A 17,242-nucleotide genomic window follows, 5' to 3' on the forward strand; every position below is an offset into this window, starting at 1 on the left:
AACGAAGACTCTGGAGCCCAAGGGCCTAGTTTCATGGCTCAGCTTAGCCAGCTTTGTGATCTTGGAAAAGTCCTTAAACTTCTGTGCCTCATTTCCATTTATAAAATGGAGATAAACAGATTATTTTCATCAGATTGTTTGAGGATTGGATGAATATAGACATAGAAGTCGTAACTCCGGCACTATGCTTGGCACAGAGAATATAGTCACTAAGGGTCAAGCAATCTTTACTATGAACAAGAGGCAGTATGAGAGGCATTCAGGTCAGACAGGAGGGAGCCCTGGCTTTGGCTTCTGCTCTGTTCTCAGAGTGACTCCTTAACCAGACAGGGAAAGGCAGAGACTGCACCATCTCACTGTTGCCAGAAGTCTCCCAGCAACCTGGGTGGGTGGTCTTGTCTCTACATTATAGACCAGGAAGGGGAGATTGAGGGGCTTGCCCCAGTTCTGCCAGCTAGGCAGACAGAATTCAAATCTGGTCCTTCTGACTCAAATATTCTTTCCACTGAGCCAAGTATTTCCTCTTGAGCCAAGGCCCAACAGATCCATGATGTCTAGGACTGGGGCTCTGAAGACCCCTAGAAGGAGGTTCCATAGATGGGGAGGGGCCTACCCTAAGAGACCCATACTTCCACCCCCTTCCCCCAGGGGTTTCTAAAAGGAACCCATTGGTCACAAAGAGTTCTTAATTGAGTGAAAGGTTTCTTTGCAGGGTGTGACTAACATCTCCTTAATTTTCCTTTTTTCCTTTTCTTTTTTTTTTTCTGCAGTTTTGGCCAGGGTCAAGCTTGAACTGACCACCCCTGGTATATGTGGCTGGCGCCCTACTCCTTGAGCCACAGATGCCGCTCTAATTTTCCTTTTTTATGAGTTTGGTTTTTAAGAAAGTAAATTTACTGAAAGCAATAGCTGCCCATAAGTACTGGCTACTATAAAAGGTTAGTGTTTCTACTCTCCTTTTATAGCTGAAGTGACTAAGAGAGGGGCTGCTGCTTGCTAGAGGTGAGGAGTGGGCAGAACCGGGTCTCCTGCTGGTCACACTGTCCAAGCCCTGAAGCCAGGTGGAAGTGAGAGAAAGGCCCTGGGAAGCAGGTCACTGAGGTCTCTGGTCCTTCATTTTCCCCCAAGATGAAGACCCCTGCAGGGTATAGAGCAGAGACAGCCTCTTTCCCTAGGCCTGCCTGGCTCACCAGCCCCAGAGGGAGATGGACAGAGACAAAGCCAACAGTAGCAGCCCTCTCCTCCTGCCCTCCGAGCACCATGTTCGTGAGGCTCTCATTTCTCTTAAGCGTTTGTTGCCTGTGGCCTGGTGGAGTACACAGCTCAGCTGGAAGGCCCCACACAGATAGGGGTTCATTAACTAATACAAGTCAGGGCGGGCTGTGATCCACAAGGTAGGGGGCAGGGAGAGCCAACATGGGAGAGGCTGGAGGTGGTCCTGGTGGTGAGAGATTGGCTGGAGGATGTGAGCGGAGTGCCCTGGTGGGAGGGTGGCTCAGCAAATGAGCTTGGGTGAGGACGTGGGACTGGAGTTTGAGAAGTTTGAGAGAAAGAGAGGTGTGTATCCTGGGAGGCATGAAGAGAGAAGGAAGGGGGAGGGCAGGAGATGAGTCTGGAAAGGAAGCCATTGAAAGTGTATGGGGAAGATCTTTCAGAGTAATTCCCAAGGCTTCCTTGTCTGTCCAAGCCACCCATCCGCAATGAGAAAGGCCCAGGCTTCTTTAAGAACATGGCCAAGATCTTCCTGGCACCATCCCCCAGCCCATTCCAAAAAGTGAATGTGTCTTTTGAAGGCATCAACTTCTGGCACATCTCACCCGGGCTGGTGTTTTTAAAGTTTTTATTTTCATGGCTCTGGGTCCTCAGCCTGATTTTACCCCTGGAGTTCAAAGCCATCTAATTGGAAATGAAAGGCAGCTGATTGATTTGGCAACTCCGTGGCCAGTCCACATGGCAGTGATGTGATGGAGAGAGTGAGTGCTGCTCACGTGTGTGTCTGTGCCACACTCCTGGCCCAAGACGTCTCAGCCCTACTGCCTGACCAGCCTAGGCACACAATGTGGGGAGGGACATCTTCTCCAGATCCTGGAGTTCCAGGATCCCAGGAAGGAGGCAGCTCACCAGCAGCCTGGATTTCCTCAGCCCTGCTAGGTTAGCTGTCTCTGCCCCCTCTTCCCCACTGGGAAAGAAGGAAGCTGGTCTGGAAGGGAACCACACAAGCAAAGACCTGAAGGTGAGCTGTAGAATCTTGAGGTTGCTCATTGAAATACAGATTTCCAGGCCCCACCCAGCCCCACTGAATCAAAATCTCTGGGGTCATGCCCAGCAGTCTGCATTTTTTGGCAGGCTCCCAGGGATTCTGAAACCAACCCAGGATTGCATTTTGAATAGGTCATTTGTATGAACTGATGGCTATGCTCAGGGTGGACAGGCAGTGACATTGCAGGGGGACTAGAGTCCCCAGGGTGGACTGGCTGGATGGGACTGCTCATTGATGATGCTGTCACCTCCTGAGATGGCAGAGTGGACTCCTGGGCAGGAAGAGTGCCCTGTCCAAAGGATGGGATTCTAAGCTTCTTAGCCCCCAAACATCAGACCAACTTTGAGGCCTTGAGGAGCAGCTACCTGAGGCCCCAACGTCCTCAGGAGGGCTTGACAAGACACCGTCTATCTTTTATTTCCATGAGGTTTTCTTCCTGTGGGGAAGAAACACTCAAGTTGTAGTTGAGCCAAGAAATGCTTTCCACTGCAGCTCTCAGCCGGGAAGTAACTAACTTGTCCCTCAGTTAGGCATCTTGGTTTGTAGACATGTGACAAAGAGGCAACATTTCCAGTAATGACAAAGCTAGTGGAAAAACAAAGATTTGGGGGAAATGTGCATTACTTTTTTAGCACCTTTTTCTGATCTAAAGTTACTTTGTTTAGAAACAAAAGTGGCGTGTGTAGCTTAGTTGGCACGCAGCATTTTTATGATTGGTCAGTTTTGAAATGTGAAGGCAGAAAAAAAAAATTTCCCCACAGTTTCAGTAAAACTTTAGAAGTTTGCAGGAAGGCTGGGCCTGTAGTTCACGCCTGTAATCCCAGCACTCTGGGAGGCCAGGGTGAGTGGACCACCTGAGCTCATAGAGTTCAAGACCAGCCTGAGCAAGAGCCAAAAAAAATAGCCAGGCATTGTGGCAAGCACCTGTAGTCCCAGCTACTTGGGAGGCTAAGGCAAGAGAATTGCCTGAGCCCTGAAAGTTTGAGGTTGTTGTGAGCTCTGATGCCATGGCACTCTACCAGGGTCACCAAAGTGAGACTCTATCTCAAAAAAGAAAAAGTTGGCAGGAAAAACACACTTTTCCCTGACTTTTTACTGCTTTGCTCCATAGATCTTGTCATTGCTACATGTGACCCATGCAGCATGTTTGAAGATGTATTTTGTTAATGTTAGAACTAGAGTTTTGCACCAACACAACTGGGGCATGTCAGAAAGCCCCTTCCCCCTGCTCCTAGGGGCAGCTCTTTGAGCCCCTTCCCCTTGATCCTACTTCTGGCTAATGGGTACAGTGTTTTAGGAGAAGCCCCTTCAGGTCTCTTGGGGCTGCTTTTCCCTGTGACCCAGGGACTCCCCAACTCTGCTCTGGAGCACCTTAGCTCTGAGTATTGGTAACATGGTCAGGGATGAATGCATAACTGTCCCTGGGCAGAGGGTGAGGTCTTTGAAAGCAATGATGACAGGAGCCAAGCTAAGATTGTCTTTGGATGGCCCCCCAGGGAAACCTAGCAAACATGCTGATTTTACCATCTCCCATCGTAGATCTGTCAGGGTGGGACAAGTTATCCTTATCTGTCAGGTCCCTGACATATATAGTCCCTCCCTGGAACCTAGTGGCTCTTAATTCTCCATTTGCATGTGAGCACGGAGCTGTGATCAGGAGAGCCTTCCCCTGCCATCCTCATGACTCACCTGCTCTCCTGCTCCAAGCCCATGGCTCAGTGGGCACTAGTCGTCGCTCCTTCTGCAGAGGGCAGGGAGGATACTCTTAGAGGCCAAACTGATAGGAAGCAGGTTTCTGAATGGATGCTGGTACTACACCTTCCTTCTAGGATTAGATGGTTTTTGCCTGACCTCTGGCTGGTTTTACTAGCTCTGGCCACAGCTGCATTCTAGATTTGTCTACTGAACATCTGAGTACCCACTGTGTGCCAGGCCTGTGGTCGGATCTCTGTGATACCAAGATGGATAAGATGAGGTCCTTATCCTCAAAGGACTCCCTGCCAGGTGGGGGAGGTGGGCAGATAAATAGGAGTTTTAGTGCCATGTCACATTGCTGCCTGGGGCTGGGGCAGAGCTATGCAGGGGACACAGACCTGCCACAGCTGCCGAGCAAGGCTTCATACACCTTGTTTCTTAAATGGGTCAGCCAGGCAAACAGGGGGAGCCGCTTTCCAGAGGATCCCTGCTGAGTCACCACAGCAGCTGTCCCTGTGCACCACATTCTCCCCCCAGGGCAGTTCCTCCACAGCCCAGGGCACCCATGTGTGGCTCTGCTGCAGAAGTGCCATCCAGTAAGATTATTCTAATTAATCCGTGTACCTGGGCTGAAGAGGAGTTGCTCCAGGAGTGACTTCCAGCCTTTTGCTTATTGTTAGGAAGACTCTGGCTTCCTCCATCCTCCTGGGAGATGCTTGTCCTTGACTGTGAAAGGGAGGCATGAATCCTAACTCCATAGGATTGCAGGACCATGCCCCTAGCCAGGTACCTGGTGCTGGGAGATGCTCATGGAATACCTGACTGTGGCCTCTTTGAGGAAGGAGTCTCCATCTACTGGGAACTCCCCGGTGAGTGGTGGTTGGCTGGGACTGACAGAACAAGAGCAGCCCTCTCATAGCTCACGTGAAGCCCAGAGAACTAGCCCACCTTTCTACGCTCATGGGCCGAGCTGGGGCCAGGGATGTCTGAGTAGCTGAGCCCTGGGTTGTCTTCGAGGCTTCTTTCTCCCCTTCCTGAGGTAGAAGCTCAGTTAGCCAGAGCCCCTGAGCTGGGGCGCTAGAGAGTTAATCCCGTGCTCCCCAGAGAGTTTGCACACTCCTGACCCTCCCCTGTCTTCCAGGCCCTCAGCCGAGGCTTTCTGAGCATAGCATGGTCACATGACAGCCAGATGTGAGGATTTCCCAAGCGGTGATGTGTGCACACATGTGCTTGCATGCACAGCTGTTTACGTGGCATCTGACTGCTTGAGGGGATTGGTTCAGACCCATGCAGAGCAGAGGAGGGGTGGGGTAAGGAGAGGCCCCCACAAACACCATGGGGGTGTTGCACTGGGCCTTGCCAAGCCCTGCTCCCACCAGACACTGTGTAGATAAGAGAGTTGTTCCTGCTCAAAGTCCTATTTCCTACAACATCCATCTTGCCAGAAGACCATATTGGTTACGGATAATTTTTTTAAAAATCTGTTTGAAGGGCTTTGAAGCAGATGCTAGAGCCAGCAGCCTTTCAGAATTTTCTGCTGGGCTCAGGGACTTGCCCAGGAGCCATTGTGTCTAGCACAAGCCAGGCTTGGGGTCCTTCCTGGCCTGAGATGGCCTGGATGTGGATCAGGAGGCAGAGCCTGGACCAGAGAGAGAGCAGAGCCATGGGAGCCAAGAGGCCCTGGGGCAGTGAGGTGAGCTGGGCCTCAGTTTCCCATGAAACCATTGAACCTAAGAGCAAAGAGTATTCATCCTCTCCTCAGTCACTGGAGATTAATTGGGTACCTACTATGTTCAAGGTGTTGTGGGGTTCTGACAAGGTTAAGACCTTGAAGAAACTAAAGATGATCTAATTGGAGAGACTCATGACTAAACTTACGTTAGCACCTACGAGGTGCCAGACATTTGCTAGGACTATAGCTAATCAGACATTCTGGAGCCAGTTGAAATGGTCAGTGAACAATACAAAGATATCCTGCCCTGGGAAAGATGAAGGAGACAGGCAGACCTCAAAAGCGAATGTCCTCAACCTCAATTTAGCCCCGACCCCATCCCCACGCTGTCCTGCACCAGGGGATGGCAGCATTGAGCCTGATGTCTGCTGAAGCGAAGCATTGGGAGCCCTGCCCCAGAGGTAGGGCCAGTTACACACTTGAGGCTCTAGGACTTAGGCTTGTGGCATCTCCTGCCTTGGACAACATACCACCCCACCCACAGAAAGGAAGGGTGTACTTTTGTGTCAGCTCTAATGGCCAGGGGAGTGAATAAGGGGTCACACTGCTGCCTTAAACCTACATGAGTCCTGGAGCAGACAGCAACGCTTGGGAAGGTGTCTGTGGTTGCTTATCTGTGCCCTGAAGAGTCAGCTGGCCCTAACGAGGGACTGCAGCTGGGCATGTGGTTGATGTTCCTTAAATAGTTGATGGTTGATTCATTGATAATCCAATGGCAAGAGTCCAGTCTTCTAGAAAAGAAGAGACATTCCACATTTTGCTGTCCTGGGATGGGAATGTCTGTCTTAAATCTGCTGCTGTTGACTTCATCATTCACTCATGGCTCTCAGGGAGACGGAGCCAGGGAAGGGAGACGGATTGCTAGGCTGTGGGCTGGACACCAGGGCCTGCTGACTTCATCCTCCTTCATGGGCCCATTTCTGTACTGCTTCTCTGTGTGAACACAGATACTGGCCCCGGCTGGGGCTTCTGGGGGAGTTGGAGGGGGTGGAAGTGGAGGGGGGATATCCCAGCAAGTGGGGGAGGACCACCAAGGCAGACCACCCCAGGGAAGAGGATGGCTGGGATCCTGGAACTCCAAACAGTGTTGAGTTTGTGTCTTCTCTGCACACAAACATTAGGCATGGGGAGAGGTGAGAACCTGAGAACTGAGGGGGAGGTCACAGCCCAAGGGCCTGCCGTGGGGTCAGGCCACAGCTGCTGAGTACAGAGCTCAGAACCCACGGCCTCCCCACCCAGCACCCTCTGGCCGCCCACAGTGCTTCTGACTGACCGCAGCACCTGTCTATAACACAGACCTGCCCGCCACCCCCTGCCAGGGCAGCCCCATCTAGGCAGCTGCAGCATTCCCAGGGTGTCCTTGGCCTCCTCATCCACACCCATGTGGGTTGGGCTGACCCTTCTGGTTTCAGCCCTGTCCTACAAGGGTGCCCTTGGACTTAATCCCTAAGGGGCAGTGGAGTATCTCCAGGCCTAGCCCCCACACCATCCCCCACCTGAGCAGGGAAACAGACTGTTCCCTGACTGCATAGCTTAGCGGCCAGAGGGTCGGTGGTGCATTCCTACCCTGGGTTGGGCTGCCCCCACATGTACTCTGCATGCTGGGAAAGGAGGCAGGCCCTTTCTTGCTGGAAGCAAAAGGAATAGCAATATGGCTACATTTACAAAGAGAGGCACAGCAGAAAGAAAGGAGGATCCAGAAAACAACATCTCCCATTTGGGGTCCCTTTGTTCCCAATTCCTGGCCAGCCTGCCTTAGTTCAAGTCTGACACCATTGTGTCCTTGCTGGGGCACCTGGGGAGAGAGCCTTAACTTTCCTGAGCCTCATCTTCCTCATCTGTAAAGTGCAGGTTGTTGTAAGGATTAAATACGATAATGCTCATAAAATGTTTGACAGGGTGCCTAGCATGAATGTTAGGTATGTAGGAACTGGTATAATTATTCTAGCCCCAGCTCTACTATTTACTTGCTGTGTGATCTTAGGCAAGTTTCTTCCTCTCTTTGGTCCTGAGCAGTCACCTGGTCCTTCCAGCCTGTAGGGTTCTACCAGGAAGCCTAGCATGTGGCTCCAGAAGGGGGGCAAGGGATAAACCATGACCTGGCTTTCCATTTAGGATTTGCTTTCTGTCTTTGAGAAGACACCCAGCAAAAATTCATCCCTATTTCATTTTTTTCTTTTTTTTTTTTTTTTTGAGACAGAGTCTTACTATGTCACCCTGGGTAGAGTGCTGTAGTGTCACAGACTCTTGGGCTCAAGTGATTATCTTGCCTCAACCTCCCAAGTCGCTGGGTCTACAGGTGCCCACCACAACACCTGGCTATTTTTTTGTTGTAGTTGTCATTGTTGTTTAGCAAGCCTGGGTGGGTTTGAACCCACCAGCCCCAGTGAATATGGCTGGTGCCCTAGCCACTGGGCTGTGGGCACTGAGCCCCTACTATATTTCTTTTTTTTTCTTTCTTTCTTTTATTTATTTATTTATTTATTTTTTGAGACAGTCTGACTATGTTGCCCTCGGTAGAGTGACATGGTGTCACAGCTCCCAGCAACCTTAAACTCTTGGGCTTAAGCGATTCTCTTGTCTCAGCCTCCCCGTAGGTGGGATTACAGGTGCCCACCACAACACCCCAGCTATTTTCTTGTTGCAGTTGTCATTGTTGTTTATCTGGCCCAGGCCAGGCTCGAACCCGCCAGCCTCAGTGCTTGTGGCTGGTGCCATAACCGCTGTGCTACAGGTGCCAAGCCCCTAGCACATTTCTTCATCCCTTGTGTATCTGGCTCAGAAGTCTGTGCCCAGAACCCTCAGGCTTTAGGGCATAAGTAGCTATATAACATGCAGGACCCAATGAAAAATGACAATGTAGAGCCTCTTGTTCATAAACTATTAATGATTTCAAACCCAGGACAGAAGAACATTAAGCCAGCATCAGGGGTCATCTAAGCATGGGGTTCTAGGTACCTACACTGCCTTGGGGGCTGTGGGTATAGGAGGCAGGGCTTGTGGGTTCAGCCACTGTTGAAGCAACGTTCACCATTCACCCCCTACCAGTACCAGGGTGCTTTTTGGGGGGGGGGGCAAATCTCACTTTGTCATCCTTGGTAGAGTACTGTGCCATCACAGCTCACAGCAACCTCCAGCTCTTGGGCTTAGGCAATTCTCTTGCCTCAGCCTCCTGAGTAGCTGGGACTATAGGCGCCCGCCACAACGCCTGGCTATTTTTTTGTTGCTGTTTGGCTGGGGCCAGGTTTGAACCACCACCCTCGGTATATGGGGCCAGTTCCCTACTCACTGAGCCACAGGCACCGCCCCCAGTGTGCTATTTTCTTATGCCCTAAATAACTATGACAAGCTGGCTGCTTGCTCTTTGCCCTAGAACAAGCTTCATAGAGTGAAGCAGCGTACATGGAACACCTGTAATGTTCAAACTTCCACCAGGTGAGCTTTGATTGGAAGTCATGTATGAGCTATTGTTTTTCTGTCTTAACCATCTTTTTTTTTTCTTTTTTGCGATAGTTACTCTGTTGTCCAGTCTAGAGGTCTGTGCCCTCACCCTAGCTCACAGCAGCCTCAAACTCTTGACTTCAAGCAAACCTCCTGCCTCTGCCTCCTGAGTATCTGGGACTACACAGTGCCCAGCTTTTTTCTATTTTTACTGGAGATGGGGTCTCACTGTTGCTCAGGCTGGTCTCCACCTCTTGAGATGAGGTGATCCTCCTGACTTGGCCTCCCAGAGTGGAGGATTATAGGTATAAGCCAGTGTGCCTGGCCTCCTGTCTTGGCCCTCCTAATTCATGCTGTTTTTTGCAGATGACAGACACGTCACTTTTGCTGTTATGCCTCTGTTACTGCTCTTCTGAGCATGACAACCTGTCTATATAAAGTGAATATCATGTAGGTCAAACTTCTTTGTAACGGAATTTTACCCTGTAGGGCTATCGTGAAGATTTGAGCTACTGTGTGCCTATGACAGTTCAGTGCCTGCACCAAGAATGTGCTCTCCTCATGGCAACAACCGCCCCTGCTACCACCTTGACATAATGGGACTAGCAGTTGTTAAACCCTAATTAGTTGATGGCAGAAAGTGTTGGCTAAGTTTCCTGGTAGCCTAGTCAGAAAGGAAAAGAAACGTGGAATCTATAGGAACTCTAAGAAATCAAGGCCTGTGCAAAGTTGAGTTGTATGGAAAGAGAGAGACTCCTTCCATACAACTAGGAAGACTAGAATACAGCAGTTATTCAGAAAGTAGTTCAGGGAACTGAAGGCTGCAGGGAACAATAGGATTAGAACAATAAGACTCCCAAGGAGGGAGAGATCTTGAGTGTGCCAGCACACTGAGATGCTGAAGGAGGGAAGGACCTAGAGATGACAGGAGGTGTTCATCCCACTGGGCCCCTGGCAGAGGCCCGCACCCCACCCCTCCCAGGTGCCCAGGGCAGGGGCTGTGGAAGCCAACAGAGCCAGGGACCCTGCCCTGGCCTCTAGGGAGCTTGTGGTTCTCCTTCATTCTCTGTGGGGTGTGCACTGTTGGTTGTGTTCATTCCTGTCTTTCCTACCTGGGCTTGCAGCCGACTCTGGATTTATGACTTTGGATGGGTGGAACTTGCTTTACACAGGGGAGGCATTCCTGGAAACAGGGAATGAGACTAGATTGGGTAGACTGAATCTAGTTCTCACTGCTCTGGAGTTACTTAAGCTTAAAAGAAGCCTTATTATGAAGCTGCAGGCTCCTTTTCTAACCTATGCCTAGCCACCTGTTTTTATGTAGTCCTGGGGGAAGGGGGTGTGAGGAAGGCTTCCTGAAGCCAAGAACCCCTGCAGTGTTACATTTGGATTTTTTTTTTTTTTGAGACAGAATCTCACTCTGTTGCCCTGGGTAGAATGCCATGGCATCATAGCTCACAGCAATCTCAAGCTCTTGGGCTCAAGTGATCCTCTTGCCTCAACCTCCCGGGTAACTGGGACTACAGGTGCCCACAACTACTCCCAGTTAGTTTTTCTATTTTTAGCAGAGGTGAGGTTGTCTCACTGTTGCTTAGGCTGGTCTCAAACTCATGAGCTTAAGCAATCTATCTGCCTCAGCCTCCCAGAGTGCTAGGATTTATAGGCATGAGCCCCTACGCCTGGCCACTTTTTGATTTGTCATTATTTTTGAAATAATTTTTGTTTATTTTATTTTTATGTATTTATTTTTGAGACAGTCTCACTCTGTCACCCTGGGTAGAGTGTCATAGCATAATAGCTCACAGCAAACTCAAACTCCTGGGCTCAGGCAATCCTCTTTCCTCAGCCTCCCAAGTAGCTGGGACTACAGGCACCCATCACAATGCCTGGCTATTTTTTTTTCTATTTTTAGTAAAGACAGGGTCTCACTCTTACTCAGGCTGGTCTTGAACTCCTGAGCTCAAGAAATCTACCCTTCTCAGCCTCCCTGAGTGCTGGTATTGCAGGTATGAGCCACCGTGCCTGGCCTTGATTTTTCATTATTGCTGGGACCTGACTAGAGTCAGGCTGAGCATCTGTGTGCCCTCAAGTAACCGTCTTTGGCTCACTTCTTGCTGGTATTACCAGCCAGGAGGAATGGCTGTGGCAGGGATTACCAACACTGTGGGCTAGCTAAGGCTAGCTATCCCCATGCCACCTGTCTCCCAGGAACCACTGCTCACCCTACCAGCTGTCCCTAAAACCCACTCCCCTTTGTGTCTTAGAGGTCTAATTCCTACCCCGCCAGCACTTTCACAAGCCCTAAGCCCTTTCAGTCTCAACCCCTCAAAGAAGACAGGGTAGGCATTTTTAACCCTATTTTGCAAAAGAAGGGAAAGCGATGCAGAGATTTGCTAAATGCCTTAGCTTCGGTAAGCTAAGTTGCAAAGTGAACGCAAGAACCAGGGTGTCTTTTATTCTTGCTGCGTCTCTGACCTCTCTACCTCCTGAACCATCTGCTTTTTCTGATTTAGGAAAAAGTTAAGTAAACTTGGGTTTACTTACATTGAGCCTGCATTCAAGAGGTTTTCCCTGGAAAGGCAGTGTGTTTCTCTGGAAAGATTCAATTCAGCTGTGGTGCAGTTGTGTTATGGAGAGTACGAGGTTTCTTCTGGGACAGCCCCAGAAGATCAAAAAGCTCCCTTAGAGATCAAGAAGCCCAAATGCTTAATTTTACAGATGTGAGGCCCTGAGGAGTCAAGCCACTTGTCCAAGGCCACACAGCTAGTTCTCAGTAAGACCAGTTGTGCAGATTCCAAGTCCCATGTCCCTTACTTTCTGGAGGCCTGTCATCCAGCTCTTTAGGGCTCTAGTTGTGTGTCACAGAGGGGAGGGAGGCAGAGACTACAGGGAAGGCAGGAAGCAGTTGGTTTGTGTTGGTCACAGCTGCTCATTAGACTGTGCCTGCTTCTTGCTCCCTCACCCTATCTCTCTGTCTCTCCATCTTCCCGTCTTCCCAGCCCTAAGCCAGCAATCTTCTCTACATCTTGGCTGAAGGGCAGGGTTTGTGAGCCAGAGGCTGGCCTCTGTTCATTGTAAGGAGGCAGAAGGAGTCCTTCCCTCCCTAGGAGAAAGCTTGCTGGGGTGGGCTGGACAGAATAGACTCCTAATGGGGGTGGGGATTTTGAGGGGGAGCAATGGAACTGGATTAATTCTGCAGGTCAAGAGACTGGGAAATAAATCATATTTTTGAAAGACTCTTAAAAAGACAGTCTTGTTTCTGGTCTACTTACCATTTTCTGTTGGAGAAGAAAGATGGGAAGGCCTGCTATTGGGGGGTGGTATAAAGAGGACAGGCATGGGTTGTCTGCCCACAGGCCGAGTCCGGCCCACTTTGTGGTTTTGTAAATAAAGTTTTATTGGAACACAGCTCACCTATTTTACAAGTGGTCTGTGGCTATTTTTGCACTACAAGAAGAGAGTTTAGTAGTCTCAGAAGAGACCACCTGGTTCCCAAAGCCTAAAATAGCTATTCACTGGGTCCATATAGACGCTGTTCTAGCAGAAGAGGGCTTCTTGGGTTCTCTAGGTCCAAGCAAAATACCTTCCCTTGGCTCACTGAGAGAGGTTTCCTTAGGAAGAACCCCAAAAGGAAGGTATACAAAGTGGTAAAGCATGCCAAGGTGGAGAGAGATGTGGACGATCTCTCAGCTGGGTTGGCACAGGCCTTATGTAGGGTCAGATGGGACTGGGAAGGGCCTGGCATGGCCTTGCTGGGGGGCAGCCCATGTGACCACATCTCTGGGGTACAGCAGTAGGGAGTTGGAACCTCAGCACGGTGCAGACCCCAGGCAGTGAAGCCTCATGTTCTGACCTCAGACCTGCTTGGCCACAATAGCTGAAAGCCTGGGGGATCTGAATGTGTTCCCCTTATCTCAGCTATACCAGGGCTTGAGGGCTGGGCCAGTGAGCTGCTGACTACTAGGCCTGGGGAGAGAGTCTGGGTGATGTCTCCATGAGTCTGTCTACCTCCAATTCTGCTAACCTGGTCTCGGAGAGGGACCGTAGGGAAGGATCTCTGATGGGTTGCCAGCATTTTCTTGCAGCATCCTATGTCAAACACCGTCTAGTTTTGTCCTTATAGTTTCAGGAGTGAGATTTTTCTGGTGCCCCCAGAGCTGACTGAACCCAGGGAGCGAGGCTTATGTCAACCACACTCACAGGAGATACTGCCAATGGCGGATTGCCATTATCAAGTACCCACTACGTATAGGCATGGTGCTGGTGCTGTCATACACAGTGTGTTATCTCATTTACTCTTTCACAGACTCCCAGAAGATAAGTATATCACTTGAACCAGATTTTTACAAGTTCAGGAAGAGGCTCAGAGAGGTTACATAGCTTTCTCGAAGGAGCAGAGCCTAGATTTTAAGCAGTGTGACTCCTGATGCCTTATGGAACCTCTCCTCCAGAGCTCCACTCTTCTGGTTTACAAAGAGAACTGGCAGCGCCGGGCCTCTTGGTTCCACATGGGGAGCTAGCCTGCAACTAGGGAGTGCTTGCTGAGCAAGGGAGAGAGTTAGGTACTTCAAATAAATGGTGAATGGCATCAAGCTTTGGTGGCCAGTGTCCCTGCAAAGATGGACACTATACTAGCTGTGTGACATGGGGCAAGTTGCTTAACCTCTCTGGTCCACTTTCTTCATCTATAAAGTGGAGGAAATAATAGTATCTATCATTGTCAGTTTGTTGTAACATACAAGTTACTATATGTAAAGTGCTCAGCACCCAGGCTTTAGCAGAGAGTAAATGCTGTTATAATTGTTTGCTGATGCCTGTGAGTAGACCACGCTGCTCTCTTGGCCAGCACTGAGTAGGGGGTGCAAGGGTTTGTCTCCCAGACTCGCAGTTCAATATGTCTTGTAATTGTCTCCACTGTAGACAGGGCTACACTCCAGAGGTGGTGAGTATCCCAGCAGACAAAGCAACAGTTTGGGGATGCATCAGAGCTGGTTCTGTTTCTCCAACATTGAGGTTTGGGGCCATTGCCTCTCCTATCTGAAAGATTCCTCCCATGTAAAATGTGGCTGAAAATGCATACCTACCTAATGGGATTGCCATGGGGAATGAATGAGCACTCCCCTCCCTCCTCCGCCCTCCCTCCTTCACCTTCCGCATGTCAGTGTTCTTTGTATGGTGTTTGTCTTTGATTAGACCAGAAGCTTTCTGCCTTGTTATGGTGTAGATGGTATCACATCTCATAATCATGTATTCTTTACGGTGCTCTGATTTTGCTGTCCTCCCTTTTAGCAGGAGGACAACTTTTAACCCTATTTCATAGGTAGGGAAATTGAGGCCCAGATGAGACACTCCCGTCTGAGCTTAGAATAGAGCTCTCATCTGTTCTGGTCACAAAAGGTCCCCATCCTTCTGGGTTGGGGTTGGGCAGTGAGACTCTAAAATGATGCTCCCTTCTATTCTGCTAGGGCCTGTCTTCCTTACTACATGGGGCTGTGGCAAAGGCTGGACAGGACATCAGGAAGACTGGCTTGGGCACTCCAACTCTGATACTTGAGGTTCCAGGTCCAGGCCACTGAGCCTGCTGGCTTTTGAGGATCCTGGAGCCTCCAGGCCCTGTGGGGCCAGCCACCCACATGCCCAGAGAGGAGGGATCAGACTGCCTTGTGCAGGCCATGATAACCCGTGGGCGCCATTCCAATGCGGGGGTTGTGTAGGATTCTCTGCTGCAGAGGATTCCTGCGTTTCAGCAGACACCTCATTATCCCTGTCCCAGCCCGCTGTGTCCCAGTGCCTCTGTAATCATACAGGCCCACACCCAACAGCCAGCCCAGGACCAGGAAATCACTCCCCTCCCTCCTCCGCCTTCCGCCCGTGGCCGGCCGAATGCGGCCCCTGCAGCCACTCACTGCGGATCTCCTGCCTGCCTAACAGTTCTCTCCTCTGCTTCTCCTCTCCTGCTGCTGCTTGCTCTTGGGCACTCGGAAGTGTGGCTCTCCAGCTGGGCTGAGTCTCCCAAGAAGGACGTGACAGGTACTGCCCGGTATCCACGTGAGTGCCTGCATGTGAACGTGCGTGTTCCAGGCATGTGTTCGTGAGAGCTAGTGCCCACAGTGGCTTTCTGCATGTTTCCTCGTGATGTGTAGTGGCCCTTTATTGGCAGGCTGGGCATCTTCCAGTCACTGTGCCCGCTGCCTCCTTAGTTAACCTTGGTTTTCAGATCCAGTCTTGGAGCCCTTTGAGGGGTGATAACCACAGAGCACAGCGTGTGAGCACGCATGCTCTGGCCCCAGGGTGTGTGGGTTTGAATCCCAACTCTGCCACATCCTGGCTGTGCTGCCTCAGGGTGGCTGTGTTACCTCCCCGAGGGATGTCATGCTACCTTGTGAGGAGCCTCGCACACCCACAGTGCTGTGGTGCTGGTGGGGCTCCCATCTCATCAGCTGCAGCTTATCTCAGCTGGCCATCCTAGAGAGATGGGCCAACAAAACAGGATTCAACTCATTTCAGGCATTTAGACCAAAGCAGAGTGCTAAGCACCCAGATGCCCAAGCCTGGTTTCCAGTGATCTCACTGGGGAGCTGGAGATTTGAGACAAGGCTGGGGCAGTCCTGTGACTGTGACTGGTGGGTCACAGCCCCCATTCTCTAGCGGTCCAAAGTTTGGAGCTGCCTCTGGCTGCAGGGGACTTTCAAGGCTTTGGCCTGCCTGGCTGAGTTGGTCCTCGGGGACTTTAGCCTTGGCCTGTGTCCAGGAAGAGCTGGACCAGGGGTCAGAAGCTTGCCTTTAGCCTTTAGTCTTACTGTACAGTGGCAGAAAAACCAGGACCTCAAGATTCTCAGCTCCTAGAGGGAGATGGTTGGAAGAGAGATGAGACTTCCAGAAGGCTCTTTAGGGACCCCCTCTATTCCTGAGAGTGTTACCCATCCCCCCTCTTTCAGCCCCAAACTTGACAGCAGAGGTTCAGGCCTGGGGGTTAGGGGACAATCCAGAAGGGTCAGGGGTTGGTGGGAGTGGTGGGGCATCTCTGGGGGTGAGGGCCTAAGGCCCCGCCCTGCCCACCACAGCTGCGAGCAGAGAATGGGAGGGGGGTGTCCTGGGAGGGATCCAGAGGGGAAGAGAAGGCAGAGAGTGGGAATGCAGACCCCCTCCCCTGCAGACGTCCTCCCAGTGTTCCTTGTGCTGAGGGCCTGGGCCTGAGCTAATCACTGGGCTCCTGTCCCTTTTTCCCCTCTCCACAGGCCAGTGAGCCCGAGCCCACTTGGCCCACAGCAATACATTTTATTCACCAAACGTATAGCCGAGAGGCCGGCAGGCTCAGTCCGGCCTGGGAGGAGCCAGTTGTGAGGGGCCAGAGGGACTTTGGTGAGATGCCAGGGTTAGGGGGTTACAGGGAGCCTGGAGTCTGGAGTGGAGGCCACTACAGGGCCTGGCTTCTGAGGATGAGCTCTATTGCTTGAAGCAAGAGGCCCCAGGAGAGGCTGTGTGAGCCGAGGGGAAACCCAGCCAGACTAGGAGTCCAGGGTGGGAGTCTCAGGCAAATTGCCAGGTCTCTCTGGGCCTTGGTTTCTCTATCTGGAGTGGTGGAGAGTTCTATGAGACAGGAAACTAGAGGTAAGGGGCTAATGTGAGAGATCATTGAGATAAGGGACATCAGCAGCTAACCCTGGCATCTACCCCAGAGTGGGCACAGGGGGTGCCCACTGGCTTTGCTCTCTCCAACCAGCCTGGCTCTCTCCAACCAGCAAGTCCCCACGGCCTGCCTGGAATGGGTTCTGGGGGAGACATGTTGAGGGACACTGCCAAGGGTCCTTGCCCCACCTTCTCGGTGCCTGTAGCCCTTACCCTGAGCTTCCTGGTGGTTCTGAAGCTGCAGAGGAACCAAAACCTCCAGTTCCTCCCCAAATCTCCCATTCTCTGTTTGCTTTGTTAACTACTGCCTGCAGTTTACCTAGGGCTTTAACTCCAGTCACTTTGTTCCATGCTTAGAACAGCCCCAGGAGGTAGATACTGTGTAGATACCGTTCCTACTTACAGATGAGGAAGCTAAAGCTCAGAGAGGTTAGCTGATGGACCTCTGACCCTTAGACTCTAATTCTAAGCTTTTGCATCATGAG

At 51.0% G+C, this 17,242-nt stretch overlaps 1 protein-coding gene across 2 annotated transcripts in view; it reads left to right on the forward strand.

Annotated features, from left to right (window-relative positions):
* Window positions 1-17,242, forward strand: part of SH3PXD2A (SH3 and PX domains 2A) — a 240,458-nt gene that overhangs the window by 163,147 nt on the left and 60,069 nt on the right. For both annotated transcript variants that reach the window (XM_023511719.1, XM_003787195.3), the window contains exon 7: window positions 15,114-15,158. In XM_023511719.1, coding sequence (XP_023367487.1) covers window positions 15,114-15,158 — 45 coding nt within the window. The remainder of the gene's footprint in view (window positions 1-15,113; window positions 15,159-17,242) is intronic.

Source organism: Otolemur garnettii, unplaced genomic scaffold, assembly GCF_000181295.1.
Source record: "Otolemur garnettii isolate 467f Iridium unplaced genomic scaffold, OtoGar3 scaffold00021, whole genome shotgun sequence".
Taxonomy (NCBI): domain Eukaryota; kingdom Metazoa; phylum Chordata; class Mammalia; order Primates; family Galagidae; genus Otolemur; species Otolemur garnettii.